The sequence below is a fragment of the Rhinoderma darwinii genome, chromosome 1, assembly GCF_050947455.1.
Source record: "Rhinoderma darwinii isolate aRhiDar2 chromosome 1, aRhiDar2.hap1, whole genome shotgun sequence".
Taxonomy (NCBI): domain Eukaryota; kingdom Metazoa; phylum Chordata; class Amphibia; order Anura; family Rhinodermatidae; genus Rhinoderma; species Rhinoderma darwinii.
The window spans coordinates 657,696,314-657,717,431 of NC_134687.1; the positions used below are offsets into that span (position 1 = coordinate 657,696,314).

The 21,118-nt window shown below is 42.4% G+C and overlaps 2 protein-coding genes and 1 pseudogene across 2 annotated transcripts in view; 1 reads left to right on the plus strand and 2 right to left on the minus strand.

Moving 5' to 3' along the window:
* LOC142705333 (uncharacterized) overlaps nucleotides 1-3,036 on the minus strand; it is a 60,483-nt pseudogene extending 57,447 nt beyond the window's left edge.
* Nucleotides 3,037-3,080: 44 nt separating this feature from the next.
* On the minus strand, nucleotides 3,081-17,107 carry LOC142705500 (oocyte zinc finger protein XlCOF29-like). The gene is made up of 3 exons (XM_075848295.1): nucleotides 16,949-17,107; nucleotides 3,806-3,969; nucleotides 3,081-3,314 (listed from the first exon to the last, which is right to left on the minus strand). The coding sequence occupies exons 2-3, from the start codon at nucleotides 3,881-3,883 to the stop codon at nucleotides 3,081-3,083; spliced, it is 312 nt and encodes a 103-aa protein (XP_075704410.1). The 5' UTR covers nucleotides 3,884-3,969; nucleotides 16,949-17,107.
* Nucleotides 17,108-17,440: 333 nt separating this feature from the next.
* LOC142664166 (gastrula zinc finger protein XlCGF66.1-like) overlaps nucleotides 17,441-21,118 on the plus strand; it is a 37,584-nt gene continuing 33,906 nt past the window's right edge. The window contains exon 1 of the mRNA XM_075843192.1: nucleotides 17,441-17,543. The gene's annotated coding sequence lies outside the window, so the exon portion shown is untranslated. The remainder of the gene's footprint in view (nucleotides 17,544-21,118) is intronic.

Genomic DNA, 21,118 nt, shown 5'->3' on the forward strand with positions numbered 1-21,118 from the left:
GACAGTTAAGGGGTTGAACAGTGGGGGTTGTAGGTTTGAGATTGAAAGATTGGCATTAAACGGTGGGGATTTGTGTAGGCTCAGACAACACAAATACACTATACATCAAAAAAAGCTGGATTTACCTATTCCACAACATTTTGAGAAGCATCGACACAATGTTTCTCAATTGAGATTTGGAATTATTGATGGGGCCCCTGAGTTGTGCAGGGGAGGAGATAGGGAAGCCATGTTAAAAAGGTTGGAGCTCCGGTGGATCTATGAGCTTGATTGCTTGGAGCCAAAGGGCATGAATCGGGAATTCAAAATAGGCTCTCTCTTCTAGTTCTACTTTTCTATACGTGTCTATATCATGTTGCAGTGGGCTTGTTTTTAAATTGAAGTGCTTAGATTTTAAGTTGTGTACCTAACAGTCATATTGCTCTGTTATGATTTTTTTAATATTATCTTCTAATAAAATGTATTATTTCTTTCTAGGTTACTTATACCTGGTGGGATCTTGTAAACTTTGTGAAGATGGAACTCCGGACTTTAGTTACTATAAAGAAATATTGTTCCAGTTGTTCAATACCTCTCTGCCATGTGGATTTCCTCCTGATGTTATTTACTATAATAAAATGCCTCTTTTTATATAGCCTTGGTGTCACGTATATGATCATAATATATATTATAGTAGTTTTTTTGCTGCCCTCCATATTAGTGCTGACCCATACATATACGGACATTTCCATCGAGACTATGTTCTTAATGTGTTTATTGCCACTTTATGTATCCATAAAGTAGGTGATTTTTTCCCCCTTATTTGATATTACCCGACGAGCTATTAGTGGGTTCAGTTTGGGTTTTCTCTAACGTCCGTTCTGCTATAGACAGATGCTTACGGCTATATGATATTATGGGTTAATAAATAATGGCATTATTGAATAAGGGATTGCTTTAATAAAAAGCTTTAACTACTATGTAATCCTCTTGATTTTTATGACATCCACTCTATAGCATACGTCGTATTGAGTATAATATACTATGGAGTAAATGTAATAGCAGATAAATGGTTAATTGACAGTATTTACTGTGTTCGCAGCGTGTTGCCATGGGATAGGCACTTGATGACGCGGCATGTTGATCGCGGTCATGTGATTACGGTTCCTAAGTAACGGCAATAATGCTATGACGTGTGCCGAACCTTGCGCATGGGCATTGGGGACGGGTGAACGCCGGTACACATAAATCTAAAATCGATGAGCTGTGATCGCTCCTTTAAATAGACGGTCCGGTTATCCATTTACCAGGGTATTGTATGTTTTATGCACTCATGTATGTATTTATACTGTTGTTTTTTACTAATCAAAATTATGCTGCATCTGCATTGGCATTTGCAATCATGGTTGTGATGTAATTTCCTCTACATAACCTGCACATATGCACTTTGTTTATTGCTTGAGAAAGACCCACACTTGGGTTGAAACGTCGCTTATGGTGAAATAAAGAAACTTTTTTGATACCTGGAAAGCTGCGTGCGCTGCGGTTTCTCTATCTTTTTGCGTCTACTGTGGAGCTGGATTGGCTACGACTCGACACTGCCTGCACCGATTGAAAACTTTCTCCTATTTATATGCCCCCTGTGAATGCTCTCTGGGACTGTGATGTGCCGCTGATCTCTCTCTTTGGGGACTGGGCTCCCGCGGTGATTGTGCAGGCACAGCTTGTGTGCCCGATCTATCTCAATCACGTACATGTACGGCGGAATGGCTGCATTTCTATGCCATGCATGTAAGTAATTCTGCATCAAGGGGTTAAAGATAAAAAAAAATTGAATTGATTTATTACAAGTTTTTATTTTTGTTTTCAAGATACAGCTGTTATGTCTCCTCTATACAAAGAAGCTGGATCATTCTCGATCAGTCGAATCCGTAAGTGAAGTGAACTGACGACTCGGCTGAGAGCGGGTCCTGTGTCTCTAACACACAGGATCACAATAATATCAATCACATCTAAGGTGAAGAACATGGAGACACAGGACCCGCTCACAGACGAGTCGTCAGTTCACTTCACTTACGGAATAGGCTTATAGTGAATGATCCAGCTTCTTTGTATGGAAGAGACATAACAGCTGTATCGTAAAAACAAAAAGCAACAAAAAATGCGTAATTAAAGTCAAATGAAAAAAATGTAATAAAATATTCAATGAAAAAAGAAAAAAATTGGCTACAGAAGATATACATAGCACAAGTAGGAATAAGATTTTACTCTCCAAGTCATTGTGAGATTGTCTTTTCACAACACATTGTACTTTATATTAGTGGTAAATTTTGCTCCATACATTCTGCGTTACATAGTTATTAAGGATGAAAAAAGCCCATCCTATAATCCGACCGTGTTAATCCAGAGGAAGACAAAACCCCCCATGAGGTGGATGACAATTGTCTCATTAGCGGAAAACTCCTCCCTGCCTCCAAATCTGGAAATTTCCATAACTCCCTGGATCATCGTCCCATCTCCAGGATCTAGTACCATAACTTGTAATATTAAAGAGAACTATTATACTGCCGGAGTGTGCCGATAATAGTCTTTCTACATGACTTGTATTATCATGTTTACGTCTAACTACAGCACGGACTGCCCACAGTCCACGCTGCCGGCTGCCCATAACTCTGCAATAGGAGACAGAGTGTCCTAATAGTCTCCATATCTCCTGTATCCAGAACGACTGCCAGCGCTATACAGTGTAATGTAATGCAGAGTTAAGAGCATCCGGCAGCGCGAAACGTAGGGATCTATCGTGATGTAAAAGGAGCCGAAATTGTGGAGCTCCTACATTACACGTCATTGTACACACGTGTATATGTACTGCACATGACGCTATTAAGACTTCAGCATGGCTGCCAGCCCCCAGTAATGCCAAACATATATATATATATCTGTCTCTTCTTACCTTGTGATGTGCGCGGCCGGTAGTCCTCCATCATGACCTCCTCGTACAGATCCTTGTGTCCTTCTAGATACTCCCACTCCTCCATGGAGAAATAGACAGCGACATCCTGACACCTTATAGATACCTGACACACACAATGATACAGTCATCACCCAGACACCCCCAGTGCTGTTACTGTAGAATTTCCCAGCATTCCCAGCAGTGTCACCTCTCCAGTCAGCAGCTCAGTCATCTTGTAGATCAGTTCTAAGATCTTCTTCTCATGTATCCGAGAGTGAGGGGGAGGCTCTGTGATGGGGCTCTGACTACTGCTCCATCCTCCTGACTCATGGATGATGGGAGTCGTACAGTCACCCGATGTCTTCTTCACTATTGTGTACTCCTGTGTATGGAGAGAGACACTTAGAAAACTGAACACAGTATTCCCCCCTCAGTAGAAAGAGGGAGATTGTGACCCCGCTGTATAGAGCTCTAGTGACCCCACATCTGTAATACTGGAGACTTCATCTACAAAAAGACATTGAGAAAATAGAACGAGGCCAAAACTAAAAAGGAAATAATATTGGGGGGACTAGATGGACCATGTGCTCTCCTCCTGCCGTCATCTTCTATGTTTCTATATAGAGGTCATCCTGTTCCTCCTGGTTCCTTGTCATTCTCATTGCTCTACAACATTACTATTGCTGCATTGGTGACATGACACATAACTGACCATATTGGTGGCTGACCTTCAGCTTTTCTGCTGGTGGCTTCTTGACGTCACTTGGAAGGTCTGGACACTGTTATACAGGACACTGGATTCTTCCTATCACTTTCTATTATGTATTGTCCCTTCCCTATGTGTGACTTGTTCTATAATGTAGAAAAGTTTACCTCTCCGCTCAACAGGTAGATGATCTCCAAGGTGAAGTCTAATATTCTTCTGCTCATCTCATTCCTGTCCTCGTCCATTCTTGGTGGGTCACTCAGAAGAAGGAACGTTGTGGAGGAGAAGATGAGAAAACTGGAGGAACTGGAGGATCTAGTACTGCAGACGTCTTTATGAAGAAAGGAGAAGATGGAGATCATACAGGGGACAACATCATGTGTGACATACAGAACCTCACTTATTCATCATTGAGAGAAACATCTTCTCAGAGCCGTCACCACATGGAATAAAGGGGTATTCCCAACACGGACATTTCTCCCCAGGATATGCCAGAAATGTCTGATAGATGCGGCTCCACCTCTGGCCGTGCTCGGCTGTTTCTGGAACTCCTATACAAGTGAATGGAGAGAGTCGTGCACATGTGTGGTCACCTCTCCATTCAGTCATCACCTCACCAGGCGGGTCAGGGGACCCCCGTTCTCCACATAGAGGTGGGACCCCCATTTATCAGACATTTATGGCATATCTCTCGGGTGAGAAGAGTAAAATGAAGACATTCCCCCAGACAATGAAGACCAGACTCCTGACAACCTGACACATGGCGGATACTGGGGAGACATTGCTGACATCTCACAAGACGTTGTGCACACTATGCAGTCAGTGTTTGATATGAACTGTTAGGTTCTGCAGCAGCTGAGGTGACATTATATATAGGGAACATGCAGTGTGATCTCTTATCATCATGTTATAGCGCAGGTGGAGCGGAGCAGAGTGATACAGTGTTTTGTGGGATAAGATTCAGTATAAACTTGTATTTTACTCATTTAACCCCTTCCTGCACAGGACATTTACCGCTCAGGAGTTGTTCACATGACATAGGGAAGACCTGACACCTGCTGCAAAGGCCGGAGACCTGGGAGAGCCCCGACCCCGGACATTTAACTACTTATATGCCGTGGTCAATAGTGACTGTAGAATCTAAGTTGTAAGAAAGAGGGGGGGTCCTCTGTGACAGCTCATCGGCCCCTCGCGACACGTTCACGGGATATGGATGGTTGTCATGGCAGCCTGGGGTATGAAGGTCCGCCATCTTTCTGCTCCCATTAACCCCTTAATCACGATATACTGCGATATTAGTGTTTCAGTGTATTGTACCAGCGATCTAATCATCACTAGATCACATCCCCCGAACAGTAATATAATTTGTTAAAAATAGTTAAATAAAGTTTTTAGTTCTCTACAAAATATTATTAAATATAAAATAAAACCTTTTCCCATTTTGTCTTTAAAGGAATGTAAAAAACACAAATAATAAACATAACTGGTATCACCGCATCCGTGAACAGAATTATTACAATAAAATGTTATTTACCCGCATGGTGAACGATGCCAGAAAAAACAAGAAAAAAACATTAGAAGCTCAAAAAAAAAAAAAAAAAAAAAAAAGGTGTAAAAAGCGATCAAAAACTGCAGCTCGTCATACAAAAAATAAGCCCTCACTCCGCTCCATCAACAGAAAAATAAAAAAGTTCTGGCTCTGGATACATAGTTGCCAACATTTTTTTCCCCAGGGAGACTTAGGGTGTGGCTTATTTGGTGGGTGTGTCTTATGGGCGTGACTTATACAGTAGGTGTGGGTTATGGGGCGTGGCTTTCTTCCCAGAATTGTCTCCATATTAATAAACAGACAAAATATTCTGCACTAGTTTGGCTGACAACCACTCTGGTGGCCGGTATCTCTCTGGTTATCTGGTTGTTTACAGGCAGGAGATAGTGCCACACTCAGTGCCCCTTGTAAATAGCGCCACAATGCCCTGTAGATATTACCACACACAACCCCCTGTACATAGTGCCACACACAACCCCCTGTACATAGTGCCAAACACATACACACACACCCCTGTAGAAAGCGACACACACCCCACTGTAGATAATGCCACACACCCCTTTAGATAGGGCCAAACACACACCCTGTAGATAGCGCTGAACACCCCACTGTAGACACACACACCCCTGTAGATAACGCCAAAGACACGCCCCTGTAGAGTGCCACACACTCCCCTCTGTAAATAGTGCCACACACACAACCCTCCATAGATAGTGCCACACACACCCCTGTAGATAGCGACACACACACCCCTGCAGATAGTGCCGCACACCCCACTGTAGATAATGTCACACACCCCCTTTAGATAGAGCCATCACACAGCTCTTTCTGAGCTTGGTGGTTTAAGTGGCTTGTGAACTAAGTGGAGTTCTAAAACCGGAGTTGAAAAGAGGAGTTGAAGCCCCAGTAAGTACTCTTCTTTTTCTTTGACAATTGTTCGCTGTTTTGGTGTAACTTGGATAATGGATAGCAAGATTGGAGGTTTTCTTCAGTGCACAGTTTGTCATATGTATACACGACTGGAGCCGGAGTTCCAGGGTGAATATCTCTGTGGCAGATGTGAGCATGTTGTTCACCTGGAAGCTCGTATTAGAGATCTGGAGGAGCAGAATGCAACACTGAGGAGGATAGACAATTTTGAGCGGAGCTTGCTGCTCACAGAGCATGCAGTTAGTGGGTTAGAACTGGAGGGTGAAGACATGGGTGAGCAGGATCAGGTAAGTAGCTGGGTTAATGTAGTTAGGGGCAGTAGAAAGGGGTCAAAGACAAGGAAGGCCGATCCGGTTTCTGGTATTCCAAGCAAAATTGCCAGGTTGGGTGATGATGCGAGGGTGTCAGTCTCAGAAAAGGCAGCCCTAGTGGATACTGATCTCCCTAACAGCCGGGAGAACAGCCCAGCTAGTAGTCGGCGGGATGGTAATGCAGGCAAGCCAAGACAATTGATAGTCGTAGGGGATTCTATAATCAGGAAGACGGATAGAATAATTTGTCGCCAAGACCGCCTCAACCGAATGGTTTGCTGTCTCCCTGGTGCCAGGGTTCGGCATGTGGTGGAACGGGTGGACAAATTGCTGGGAGGGGCTGGTGATGATCCAGCTGTCGTGGTCCATGTCGGTACCAACGACAGAATAAATGGTAGGTGGAGGAGCCTTAAGAATAATTTTAAAGAACTAGGCTACAAGCTGAAGGGAAGGACCTCCAAGGTTGTATTCTCAGGAATACTGCCTGTGCCATGCGCATCACAGGAAAGACAGCGGGAGCTTAGGGAGTTAAATGCATGGCTGAAGTCTTGGTGTAGAGGAGAAGGATTTGGGTTCCTAGAGCACTGGGCTGACTTTTCATTGGGGTACAAACTGTATTCTGCAGATGATTTGCACCTAAATGGAAGGGGGTCCGCTGTGCTGGGGGAGAGAATTCTAGCTGGGGTGGCGGAGTTTTTAAACTAGGGCTGAGGAGGGAGGTCAATGTAGAAAAAAAAGGGGTAGCCAGGTTAGAGAGGGGTCAGACTATATTGGTGGGGGGAGAAACAGAATGTGGGGAGAGGACTAGACAACAAGATAAGGAGATCCTTTCGTTACAAAACATCAGTGTAAATAAAAAGGACCGATTAATGTCAAATCACATTTCTGATAATAAAAGTGAAAAACTGACAGGCAAGTTAAAGTGTATGTTCACAAATGCCAGAAGTCTAGCAAGCAAAATGGGGGAGCTGGAGGCCTTGATACTGGAAGAAAATATAGATATAGTTGGTGTTGCTGAAACATGGCTGGACTCTTCACATGACTGGGCTGTAAATCTACAGGGTTTTACACTTTTTCGTAAAGACAGGACAAATAGGAAAGGTGGTGGTGTATGTCTGTATGTGAGAAGTGATATGAAGGCGAGTGTGAAAGAGACAATAGTGGGTGAAGACTGTGAGGAGGTTGAAACCTTGTGGGTGGAACTAGAAAGGGAGGTGATCACTGAAAAAATTACTTTTGGTGTAATCTATAGACCCCCCAATATAACTGAGGAGATGGAAGGTCAGATATATAAACAGATGGAGCGGGCTGCACAGGCGGGTACTGTAGTGATAATGGGAGATTTTAATTTCCGGGATATTAATTGGTGTCATGGTTCGGCTTCAACTGCAAAGGGGAGACATTTCCTCAACCTGTTGCAGGAAAATTTTATGGGCCAGTTTGTGGAAGACCCGACTAGAGGTGAAGCTCTGTTGGATCTGGTCATTTCTAATAATGCAGATCTTGTTGGGAATGTCAATGTTCGTGAAAACCTCGGTAACAGTGATCATAATATAGTTACATTTTACCTATACTGTAAAAAACAAACGCAGGCTGGGAGGGCAAAAACATTTAATTTTAAGAAAGCCAATTTCCCCAGGATGAGGGCTGCAATTCAGGATATAGACTGGGAAGAACTAATGTCAAATAATGGAACAAATGATAAATGGGAGATTTTCAAATCTACTTTGAGTATTATAGTGCAAAATTTATTCCTACAGGTAATAAGTATAAACGACTCAAATTAAACCCCACATGGCTTACACCTTCTGTGAAAGGGGCAATACATGACAAAAAAAGGGCATTTAAAAAATACAAATCTGAGGGTACAGCTGTAGCCTTTGTAAAATATAAAGAGCTTAATAAAATCTGTAAAAATGTAATAAAGTTAGCAAAAATACAAAATGAAAGGCAGGTGGCCAAGGATAGTAAAACAAATCCTAAAAAATTCTTCAAGCATATAAATGCAAAAAAGCCAAGGTCTGAACATGTAGGACCCCTAGATAATGGTAATGGGGAGTTGATCACAGGGGATCAAGAGAAGGCAGAGTTACTAAATGGGTTCTTTAGCTCTGTATATACAACAGAAGAAAGAGCAGCTGATGTAGCCGGTGCCAGTGCTGTTAATATATCAGTTGATATACTGAATTGGATGAATGTAGAGATGGTCCAAGCTAAATTAAATAAAATAAATGTGCACAAGGCTCCGGGACCAGATGGGTTACACCCTAGAATTCTTAAAGAGCTTAGTTCAGTTATTTCTGTCCCCCTTTTCATAATATTCAGAGAATCTCTAGTGACTGGTATAGTGCCAAGGGACTGGCGCAGGGCAAATGTGGTGCCTATTTTCAAAAAGGGCTCTAGGTCTTCCCCGGGTAATTATAGACCAGTAAGCTTAACATCCATCGTGGGGAAAATGTTTGAGGGGCTATTGAGGGACTATATACAGGATTATGTGACAATAAATAGCATTATAAGTGACAGTCAGCACGGTTTTACTAAGGACAGAAGTTGTCAAACTAACCTAATCTGTTTTTATGAAGAGGTGAGCAGAAGTCTAGACAGAGGGGCCGCTGTGGATTTAGTGTTTTTAGACTTTGCAAAGGCATTTGACACTGTCCCCCATAGACGCCTAATGGGTAAATTAAGGACTATAGGTTTAGAAAATATAGTTTGTAATTGGATTGAGAATTGGCTCAAGGACCGTATCCAGAGGGTTGTGGTCAATGATTCCTTCTCTGAATGGTCCCCGGTTATAAGTGGTGTACCCCAGGGTTCAGTGCTGGGACCACTATTATTCAACTTATTTATTAATGATATAGAGGAAGGGATTAATAGCACTATTTCTATTTTTGCAGATGACACCAAGCTATGTAATATAGTTCAGACTATGGAAGATGTTCATGAATTACAGGCAGATTTAAACAAACTAAGTGTTTGGGCGTCCACTTGGCAAATGAAGTTTAATGTAGATAAATGTAAAGTTATGCACCTGGGTACGAACAACCTGCATGCATCATATGTCCTAGGGGGCGCTACACTGGCGGATTCACTTGTTGAGAAGGATCTGGGTGTACTTGTAAATCATAAACTCAATAACAGCATGCAGTGTCAATCAGCTGCTTCAAAGGCCAGCAGGATATTGTCTTGTATTAAAAGAGGCATGGACTCGCGGGACAGGGATGTAATAATGCCACTTTACAAAGCATTAGTGAGGCCTCATCTAGAATATGCAGTTCAGTTCTGGGCTCCAGTTCATAGAAAGGATGCCCTGGAGTTGGAAAAAATACAAAGAAGAGCAACGAAGCTAATAAGGGGCATGGAGAATTTAAGTTATGAGGAAAGATTGAAAGAATTAAACCTATTTAGCCTTGAAAAAAGAAGACTAAGGGGGGACATGATTAACTTATATAAATATATTAATGGCACATACAAAAAATATGGTGAAATCCTGTTCCTTGTAAAACCCCCTCAAAAAACAAGGGGGCACTCCCTCCGTCTGGAGAAAAAAAGGTTCAAGCTGCAGAGGCGACAAGGCTTCTTTACAGTGAGAACTGTGAATTTATGGAATAGCCTACCGCAGGAGCTGGTCACAGCAGGGACAGTAGATGGCTTTAAAAAAGGGTTAGATAATTTCCTAGAACAAAAAAATATTAGCTCCTATGTGTAGAAATTTTTCCTTCCCTTTTCCCTTCCCTTGGTTGAACTTGATGGACATGTGTCTTTTTTCAGCCGTACTAACTATGTAACTATGTAACTATGTAACTATGTAACAGCCCCCTGTAGTAGGTGTCACACACTCCCCCTGTAAATAGTGCCAAAAACACACACACCCTGTAGATAGTGACAAACACCCCATTGTAGATAACGCCACACCACCCCCTTTAGATAGCGCCACACACACAATCCCCTGTACATAGTGCCACACCCCCCTGTAGATAGCTCCACACACAGCCCCCTCCTGTAGATAGTGCCACACACAGCCCCCCTGTAGATAGTGCCACACACAGCCCCCCTGTAGATAGTGCCACACACAGCCCTCTCTATAAGATGCTCTGGACGGGGATTCCGCCCCAGGAGGAGTGAATGCAGAGCAGGGAGTTGATAGTTTCCTGCTCCGCCATAGTATTTAACTGGATCTGTGTCCTGAGGATGCAGATACAATTGTATATGGCTGGGACATGTCCAGTACAGTAATTTGCCGGGACTGTCTCTGTAAATTCAGGACTGTTGGCAACTATGAGAATCTGGTGACACAAAATAAAAAAAATAAAAACATTAAAATAATTTTATTTTTTTTGTAAAATGTCGCACATCATGAAAAACTATAGAAATTTGTTCTCACGGTAACCGCATTGTCCTGCAGAACACGGTGAACTCCGTAAAAATAAAACCCAAAAACATTGGCGGAATCCCCGATTTTCCCCATTCCCCCCACATAGAAGTTTTGCAGTTGCAGTGACATTATGTGATACTTTATATGACGCCCTGAAAATCTACAACTCGTCCTGCAGAATCTAATCCTCGCACCGCGGCACCGACAGAAAAACACAAAAGTTATAGATCTGAGAATTAAAATAAAGTGAAAAGGACACGGCGCCAGATAGTGCAGATCAGATTGTAATGTGGAAGAGCAAAAATGGTGAAATTGCTCACCTTGATGGTTGCAGATACTGGCAGGTATTTGCAATATAGTAGAAGCTGCTGCCAATCCCAAACGCAAACACCCTAAGGGGTTGCATTAAGTAGAAAATGCATAAAAGCAAAAAAAGAGGGATTACGTAGGCGCTGCTTGGTTCTAAATGAACAGTTTGGTTCATTGTGTAAAAGCAAGGTATAAGACAGATGCTACGCGTTTCAACGCCGGACTGGCATCTTCATTAGGCAGGTGAAACATACAGAGAACATGAATGTATATATACAGAGGCATGTGATTATGTTAATTGGACCAATTCACACGGAGCAACGGAACAAAAAACCGCAAAAACACAGAAAGGTCAGAGGTCAGAGCAACAGTTTAGAACTTTACATAATTCAAAATACGATTAGTACATGGAATTACAAATTGATGAATGGATACACCAGAGTAGAGTAAAAATGGATACTTAATTGCGGCGAACTAAAAGCCTATTTGCGGCATTAGTAAAAACGCGAATACTTCATATAACGGGAGTTATAACGATAAATGTGATAAATATGTGCAGGTAAGTGTAACGGATTGATATAAATATATGTAGAAAGAAAGTTTCTTAATCAAAAAAAATAAATAAACAAACAGACCTTGCCGGAGTCAAGGAGACCGCAAAAAGTACGGTGGTCGGTAGGAACCAAAAGACAATGGAACGCAGAATGACACGCAACCGCGAATGGATCGCGTGAAGCAAGATACAGAGGGGAAAGGAAATGTGAGTCGAGAATTAATGTGAGAGACGATAAAATATTAAAAGTTACATGATAAAAGTGGACTCAATATACGTGGAAAGCATTAAACGGTAATTACGATAGTACAATGTAATGGATATACGGAAATCAGATATTTGAGTAGATGTCATGACAAGAGAGAAATTAGGTGTTACAATGAATGTTGAGTTGTACCATAAATATAGTATAATACAATAAAATAAAATATAATATAATAAAGAGGAAACATGAAATGTTAACAGTGTTAATAAGAATAAATGAATAATAATAACGTTGATAGTAATATGACAAATGGATTGGAGGGGAAATTAAATGTTAATCCAATACAGACTCTGTAATATCATTGAGGCCATTTGGATGTAGGGTCCCCAGTTTATAAATCCAAAAATTCTCCCTCTGAGTCTGATGAACCTAAGGGTATGTTCACACGGCCTATTTACGGACGTAATTCGGGCGTTTTTGCCCCGAATTACGTCTGAAAATAGCGCCTCAATAGCGCTGACAAACATCTGCCCATTGAAAGCAATGGGCAGACGTTTGTCTGTTCACACGAGGCGTATATTTACGCGCCGCTGTCAAATGACGGCGCGTAAATAGACGCCCGCGTAGAAGAAGTGACCTGTCACTTCTTTGGTCGTAATTGGAGCCGCTATTCATTGACTCCAATGAATAGCAGCGCTAATTACGGCCGTAATGGAAGCGGCGTTCAAGCGCCTGCACATGCCGGTACGGCTGAAATTACGGGGATGTTTTCAGGCTGAAACATCCCCGCAATTTCAGCCGTAACGGACGCCCTCGTGTGAACATACCCTAATAGACAAATCTAACGGAATACTTTCAATGGGGATAACAGTCATGACATCAAAGTTGCATTTTGTGTTCCAAAGCGCAATGTCGGGATACACTGTGTTTAGGATAACCATTTTTTACCTTAAATCTGTGCTTATTGACTCTATTTCTCAGGGTTTGGGTTGTGCGACCCACATATTGAAGCTTGCATGTGCATTGTAGCAGATAAACCACGTAGCTGCTACCGCAAGTCAAAAAGCTTTTAATTTGAAAACTTTCTTTAGTTACTAAGGAGGTAAAATTGGAACTCTTGTTAATAATACTCGAGCAACAAAGGCATCTAGCTTTACCACAACGAAAAGAGCCGTTGGTGATCATAGGTATTTTTTGGGGGTACTGTTTGATATTATGCCGTTTACTGGGTGCGATCAAGTTCCTTAGAGTTTACGCTCGTCTATAGGTAATTTTGGGAGGGTTTTCATAAATTGATCATTCGTAAGAATATGCCAGTGTTTTTGGAGTGTGGAGCTGACCAATCTACTGCCTTTCTTAAAAGTGGTAATAAAATTGCATCTAAAATCCATGGATTTTTTGGTGTCATGGGTTACAGGGTTTATACAATCAAATTGTGTCAAAGCTCTTGCTCTGGATTCAGCGCCCTTGATTAAACTAGAGGGGACGTTTTTTTCTTTGAACCTCTTCCTCAGAAGGTCACATTCTTTGGAGAAATCTTTGTCGTTAGAACAGTTTTTTCGTATCCTTTTGAACTGGCCAAAAGGTACGTTTTTAAGCCAAGGTGGATAATGGGCGCTCCTGAAATTCAGGTAGCTGTTGACATCAACTCCTTTAAAATGGGTTTTTGTGGTCAGCAAGTGACCCTTCTTCTCAATTGTGAGATCGGGGAAGTCGATTTTGTTGGCAGAACAAACGTGTGTAAAAGAAATTCCTAAAGTGTTATTATTAAGGTGATTGATGAAAGGGGTGATCACGGATGAATCACCTCTGATGATGAATAGAAGGTCATCAATATAACGTTTGTAGAAAACGATGTGGTCTTTATACGCATGATCACCATATATATATATATATATATATATATATATATATATATAGAGTCTTCAAAGACTCCCATGTACAGATTGGCGTACGATGTGGCAAACCGAGATCCCATCGCACAGCCTTTAAGCGGTCTGAAAAACTTCCCTTCGAATGTGAACACGTTGTGGGTTCATATAAATTCAATTCTATTTTTAAAAAAATGAATCTGATCATTGGGAAGACGTGGATCTGAGATCAGAAATGGCGTGATAGCTTGTATACCAAGGTCATGCCGAATGTGTGTATATAACGATGATACATCTGCAGTTAAAAACCAGAGGTCTGTTAGATCGCGCCTCCTAATCGTAATTATAAAGCAAATGCTGCTCCTGTCGCATCCACTATTCCTATCCCTTATACAAATTCCGTTCCCCTTCATATGATCCACATATTGCAACTTCCATCACCACTTTAGGCCAAATGCCCCAACATGCTTTTAAAGCCAGTAATTTGGATGCGCATTTGAAACTTTTTAATTTAATCCCAGATACCCCCCCCCCAACTCTCCCCTTTTTAATGATTTTATTGAAACCAACATTGTCACCCTTCCCCCCTTCCCTATTGAATTTATCCTTACATGACAGCGTGGCCCCCGATACATACCACAAATCATCACCGCCTGTTCAAAACATCACCACTGATGAGCTGGGACCCACACTAGATAACACCCTTGTCGCGGTGTCTTTTTTAGGACTCCCCTCGCAGTTCACCATGCCCCCGATCACCCCAATCTCCCACTCACGGGACATTCTTCTACCCTTACTAAAAAGCCCAAAATCCAGGACCATAACTGCTTTTTTTCCCAAAGATCCAAAAAGTTTAGTCCAAAAGAAAGTACGAGGTACAGCCAGAGGGGGTAGATCCAAGTTTCCCCCTCCTCCCCAAAAAACACAAATTGAGACAGTGAAACTATTCAATTTATCTAAATTCAATTTAAACAAAGATGAAATCAGCCTATTATCCAAGGGCCTTTCTTTTCGTCCAACAACCCCGCCAGATGGCTTTGAAATTTTTATGGACCTCAATAGATTTATGCGTAAATTGACTTTGCTACGGCATTTCGCAATTTCTCTCTCTATTACTCCACCCATTCCTGTCACACCTCCCCTTATCCCTATGCCCATCACAGTAGATGTATGCCCCAAATCCACCTTTTTATCCTCTCCATCATCTGGGACCAGTCCTGGAAACCTTTTTTAACTTAGTCAGCAATGATTTCAAAACAATCGAAAAACCAACAGTTTCCTCAGATAACCTCACCAAATCAGCTGACCAGGGAGGCAGTATTATTATACAGGACCGTACTGACTACATAAATGAAGCCTATAGACTATTGTCAGATATCAATTTTTATGAGAGATTACTGTCTAACCCCATCCCTTTATTTCAAATTGAATACAAATCCCACATTGAAAAAGCATTCCTGGATAATATTTTATGTAAAAAAGAAAAATTATTTTTAATTGCTCCGTTCCCCAAAAATTCACAAATCTTTGCCCAACCCCCCGGGCCGACCGATCATTTCAGGGATTGGGTCACTCACCAGTAATTTATCCCATTTCATAGATAAGCACCTCCAACCGTACGTTGTTAAATTACCATCATACTTGAGAGACTCTACCCATCTCACTAGAGAGCTACTCGACCTGCAATCTAGTCACGATCTAACAGACCTCTGGTTATATACACACATTCGGCATGACCTTGGTATACAAGCTATCACGTCATTTCTGATCTCAGATCCACGTCTTCCCAATGATCAGATTCATTTTTTTAAAAATAGCATTGAATTTATATGAACCCACAACGTGTTCACATTCGAAGGGAAGTTTTTCAGACCGCTTAAAGGCTGTGCGATGGGATCTCGGTTTGCCACATCGTACGCCAATCTGTACATGGGAGTCTTTGAAGACTCATATATATATATATATATATATATATATATATATATATATATATATATATATATATATGGTGATCATGCGTATAAAGACCACATCGTTTTCTACAAACGTTATATTGATGACCTTCTATTCATCATCAGAGGTGATTCATCCGTGATCACCCCTTTCATCAATCACCTTAATAATAACACTTTAGGAATTTCTTTTACACACGTTTGTTCTGCCAACAAAATCGACTTCCCCGATCTCACAATTGAGAAGAAGGGTCACTTGCTGACCACAAAAACCCATTTTAAAGGAGTTGATGTCAACAGCTACCTGAATTTCAGGAGCGCCCATTATCCACCTTGGCTTAAAAACGTACCTTTTGGCCAGTTCAAAAGGATACGAAAAAACTGTTCTAACGACAAAGATTTCTCCAAAGAATGTGACCTTCTGAGGAAGAGGTTCAAAGAAAAAAACGTCCCCTCTAGTTTAATCAAGGGCGCTGAATCCAGAGCAAGAGCTTTGACACAATTTGATTGTATAAACCCTGTAACCCATGACACCAAAAAATCCATGGATTTTAGATGCAATTTTATTACCACTTTTAAGAAAGGCAGTAGATTGGTCAGCTCCACACTCCAAAAACACTGGCATATTCTTACGAATGATCAATTTATGAAAACCCTCCCAAAATTACCTATAGACGAGCGTAAACTCTAAGGAACTTGATCGCACCCAGTAAACGGCATAATATCAAACAGTACCCCCAAAAAATACCTATGATCACCAACGGCTCTTTTCGTTGAGGTAAACACGGGGAGGGAAAAATCGAAAACTGAACCTGTCCTGGTGTTTAAGGGGTTAACCTGCGGTGCGGATTATAATCACGCATGATATCGGATTTATACCGCGGATTCGCTGCGCATTTGTGGCAGCCAATCACAGGCCGGAGAGGTCACACGTCATTATAGAGGTCCCCTGGACATGGCCGGAAGAGCTGGGACGTGTTGCTATGGTAACGCTGGGAGAGGTGAGGATCGGCCTTGTTGTATTTCTGTAGTAGATATTCGGGGGGATTATACGTCCACCATTTGGGGTGAATATTTGGGTGATTTCCTTGCGTGTTGTGGGTCGTATTCGCTACGTGTGAACATTCCCTTAAACCGCACGGTGAACGACATTAACAAGAAATGTATAAAAGTCAGTGAATAAGTTGTATGTCCCGAATATTATGTCATTACAAAACACGACTCGTCCCACAAAACATCCGAAATAACCACTTACCCCAAAGAGGCCGGCACTGGAGGGGTTAAATCCCGGCTAGGCGTCCAGTGGGCGGGGTCACTCAATGATTGACAGCTCTCTGTATACACACTCATACAGGGGGGACTGATAACAGAGAGAACACCCGACCAGCGCTGCTCTCTACCTCATACACAGAAATAGCTGAAGGACCTGTGATGACGTCACTACCACGTGACCGGGGCAGGAGGGGAGGAGATTATCAGTGGAGAGGAGGCGTGGTGGATGAAGGACCTGTGATATGAAAATCACGTGACCGCGGCATTAAAGGTAGGAGATTTGAAGTGGGAATAATGAGCGATGGACGGACGACCTGTGATGATGATCACGTGATATCAGGGGCGGATCTCTGACGGAGTGGGACTCATGTGTAAAGGTGATGATCACGTGACATGAGGGCGGAGTTCTATGCCCTCCTGCCCTGATCACATGGTGGTGACGTCATCACAGGTCCTTCAGCTATTGCCATGTATGAGGTGGAGCAGCGCTGGTCGGGTGTACATGACTTCCGGTCACCGCTGTTGTTTAGTGTTCTCTCTGTTATCAGTCAGGAGATTTCCCATGATGCAGTAGTAAGGTAAGGTTACATGAGGTCATTTCTGTGCGGTTTTGGTGCGTTTTTGTCTGGCACAGTGTTGGTGATTATTATTATTTATTATTATCGCTGTAAATATAAAATACAGGAGGGTTTAACCCCTTGGTGACATCAGATCTATAGTATTCTGTTCGATCCAAAAGGAAGCAACAGAAATCTACATACCCAAGGCAAATCTCACATAAATATATGTGTAGACCTATAGGTCGATTTCAGGGTGTGAAGCCCAAACCGCATCAGAAATGCAATAGAAGACCAAAAGAGAAGGATTGACGCTGAGAAACTATGAAGTAGAAAATATACAAAAAATACTTTATTAACAATAATAGCACATATAAAAACAGGGATCCTTGGCTGATCTATTAAGCCAGACCATGCAGTTATTCTAAATATTAACTCTTAATACCTTGCACCGTCTTTATCACATACTCCAACCACTTTTTATTATCACTTTTATTCTCATTTTCTTTTCTATTATTATTTTTTTATTATTTCTTTTTACACCTATTTAAATAATAGCCTTACATTAATACTAAGCTTCGGTTTTCAAATATGGTTTATATAAGTTCACCCATTCATTTATTTGTAATGTATCTTACTCTATTCATTTTTAAGCGCACTCATCATCATATCTATTTATCAATATTCATTTCCATGCACTCTCTTCTTTTATCACGCAGTCCTCATGTTCCATCTTTGTAATAATTACAAAGCTTAGTTCACACTGGCATCATTGCGTTATTTACTTGCATTGCGTCACCATCTTTTTGTATCTCTCTAAACGCCGATATATATATTCACTACACATACATTACCATTGGCTGTACCCCAAATATATTAACCACAAACTAGTTGCTTCAAACTGCATACTTATCGTCCCTGATTAACTCATACGTGGAACCTTCGTTGCGATCCCACATTCTCTATTTTGAGTTATATTACGTAGAAGTCCGATATGTTGTTCATACATTTCACTCACTGCATTGATTTCCCTGTGTCGCTCTCTCATTGGTGGTTGAGGTCCGGCCCCCGTCTCTGTCATCCACGGCGAGCCTCTGCTTGATCCACGTGACCGAGTCTTGCTGACACGGTCGCGTGTTTCCGGCTCGGGTTTTCCGTCGCTGGCACTGACGTGGACGCCTCATCCCAGCTACAGTGAGACAGCGACCTATAATTATACAGGGCAAAACAACACACCTCTTGGATATACGCAACAGCTGCATTTCACGTAGCTCATTGGCTTAATTTCAAATAAAGGACCTCTGACCTCAACCCTACACCACCCCCAGACGAAGGCATTAGCGCCGAAACGCGCGTTGGGGTGGATCTTGGCTGCATTCACTCTGCTCAGTCACCATGAGAGACCTTATTGATTCTGTGAAACTTTACTTATCTTGTTATTGATTTCGCCTTGCATGTTTTGATCCCTTGTATTCATTATGTTAACTGGCATCTGTGCTGTCATAATTGTTCTTATGATCCCCTAACTAACTATCTGATGTACTTTTATGTAGTCTGTAGTACCTTACATTTATATTGCATACAAATTGACCTACTTTGGAACAGACTGTCATTTACGGATGCTTACACGCATCCATTACATCCTTCAAAGGACGCACATGCATTTCATCTACCTCTTTCTTGCATAACTGCATGGTCTGGCTTAATAGATCAGCCAAGGATCCCTGTTTTTATGGATTCTTTTTATATGTGCTATTATTGTTAATAAAGTATTTTTTGTATATTTTCTACTTCATAGTTTCTCAGCGTCAATTTTTCTCTTTTGGTCTTCTATAGTATTATGTTGGACGTGCGCCGTCACACTAGAAGGAGCGGAGCCGGCACCGTACACGACTTCTGACCGCCGCCTGCAACCGCCAAGACCGGAGACAGCGCAATCCCGGCCGTTTAACCCCTCAGATGCCGTGATCAATAGCGACCGCGGCATCTGATAAGTTAGAATAGCGGCTTCCTCTGTCCTCCGAAGAAACTGCGCGATGCTGACCGGTTACCATAGTAATACATTGTAATATGTTTGTTTTGTTTTTAGAAAAAAATTATGTAAGCGGTAAAAATAAGTAACGTAATAATTCACATGTGAACGACGCTGTTTTAAGTCGTCGCAATTCTCCAACATGTGGAATGGAAAGTCCCCAAAATGTCACCGACAAAATCCACATCTCACCCTACAAAACCCCTCACACCGCGCAATCACCAGAAATATAAAACCCCTCACACCGCGCAATCACCAGAAATATAAACCCCTCACACCGCGCAATCACCAGAAATATAAAACCCCTCACACCGCGCAATCACCGGAAATATAAACCCCCCCACACCGCGCAATCACCGGAAATATAAACCCCCTCACACCGCGCAATCACCGGAAATATAAAACCCCTCACACCGCGCAATCACCGGAAATATAAACCCCTCACACCGCGCAATCACCGGAAATATAAACCACTCACACCGCGCAATCACCGGAAATATAAACCCCCCCACACCGCGCAATCACCGGAAAGATAAAACCCCTCACACCGCGCAATCACCAGAAATATAAAACCCCCCCACACCGCGCAATCACCGGAAATATAAACCCCTCACACCGCGCAATCACCGGAAATATAAAACCCCTCACACCGCGCAATCACCGGAAATATAAACCCCCCACACCGCGCAATCACCGGAAATATAAAACCCTCCACACCGCGCAATCACCGGAAATATAAAACCCCCCACACCGCGCAATCACCGGAAATATAAAACCGCGCAATCACCGGAAATATAAAACCCCTCACACCGCGCAATCACCGGAAATATAAAACCCCTCACACCGCGCAATCACCAGAAATATAAAACCCCCCCACACCGCGCAATCACCGGAAATATAAACCCCTCACACCGCGCAATCACCGGAAATATAAAACCCCTCACACCGCGCAATCACCGGAAATATAAACCCCCCACACCGCGCAATCACCGGAAATATAAAACCCTCCACACCGCGCAATCACCGGAAATATAAAACCCCTCACACCGCGCAATCACCGGAAATATAAACCCCTCACACCACGCAATCACCGGAAATATAAACCCCTCACACCACGCAATCACCGGAAATATAAAACCCTCACACCGCGCAATCACCGGAAATATAAAACCCCCTCACACCGCGCAATCACCGGAAATATAAAACCCCTCACACCGCGCATTCACCGGAAATATAAAACCCCCCCACACCGCGCAATCACCGGAAATATAAAACCCCTCACACCACGCAATCACCGGAAATATAAAACCCCCCCACACCACGCAATCACGAGAAATATAAAACCCCTCACACCGCGCAATCACCGGAAATATAAACCCCTCACACCGCGCAATCACCGGAAATATAAACCCCCTCACACCGCGCAATCACCGGAAATATAAACCCCTCACACCGCGCAATCACTGGAAATATAAACCCCCTCACACCGTGCAATGACCGGAAATATAAACCCCCTCACACCGCGCAATCACCGGAAATATAAACCCCTCACACCGCGCAATCA

Bases quoted from the DNA above. Each gene is read 5' to 3' on its own strand.
- LOC142705500 (XM_075848295.1), bottom strand. From the start codon at position 3,883: ATGGACGAGGACAGGAATGAGATGAGCAGAAGAATATTAGACTTCACC. The intron at 3,315-3,805 runs GTAAACTTTTCT...CTCCATACACAG, and splicing joins TCTACCTGTTGAGCGGAGAG to GAGTACACAATAGTGAAGAA.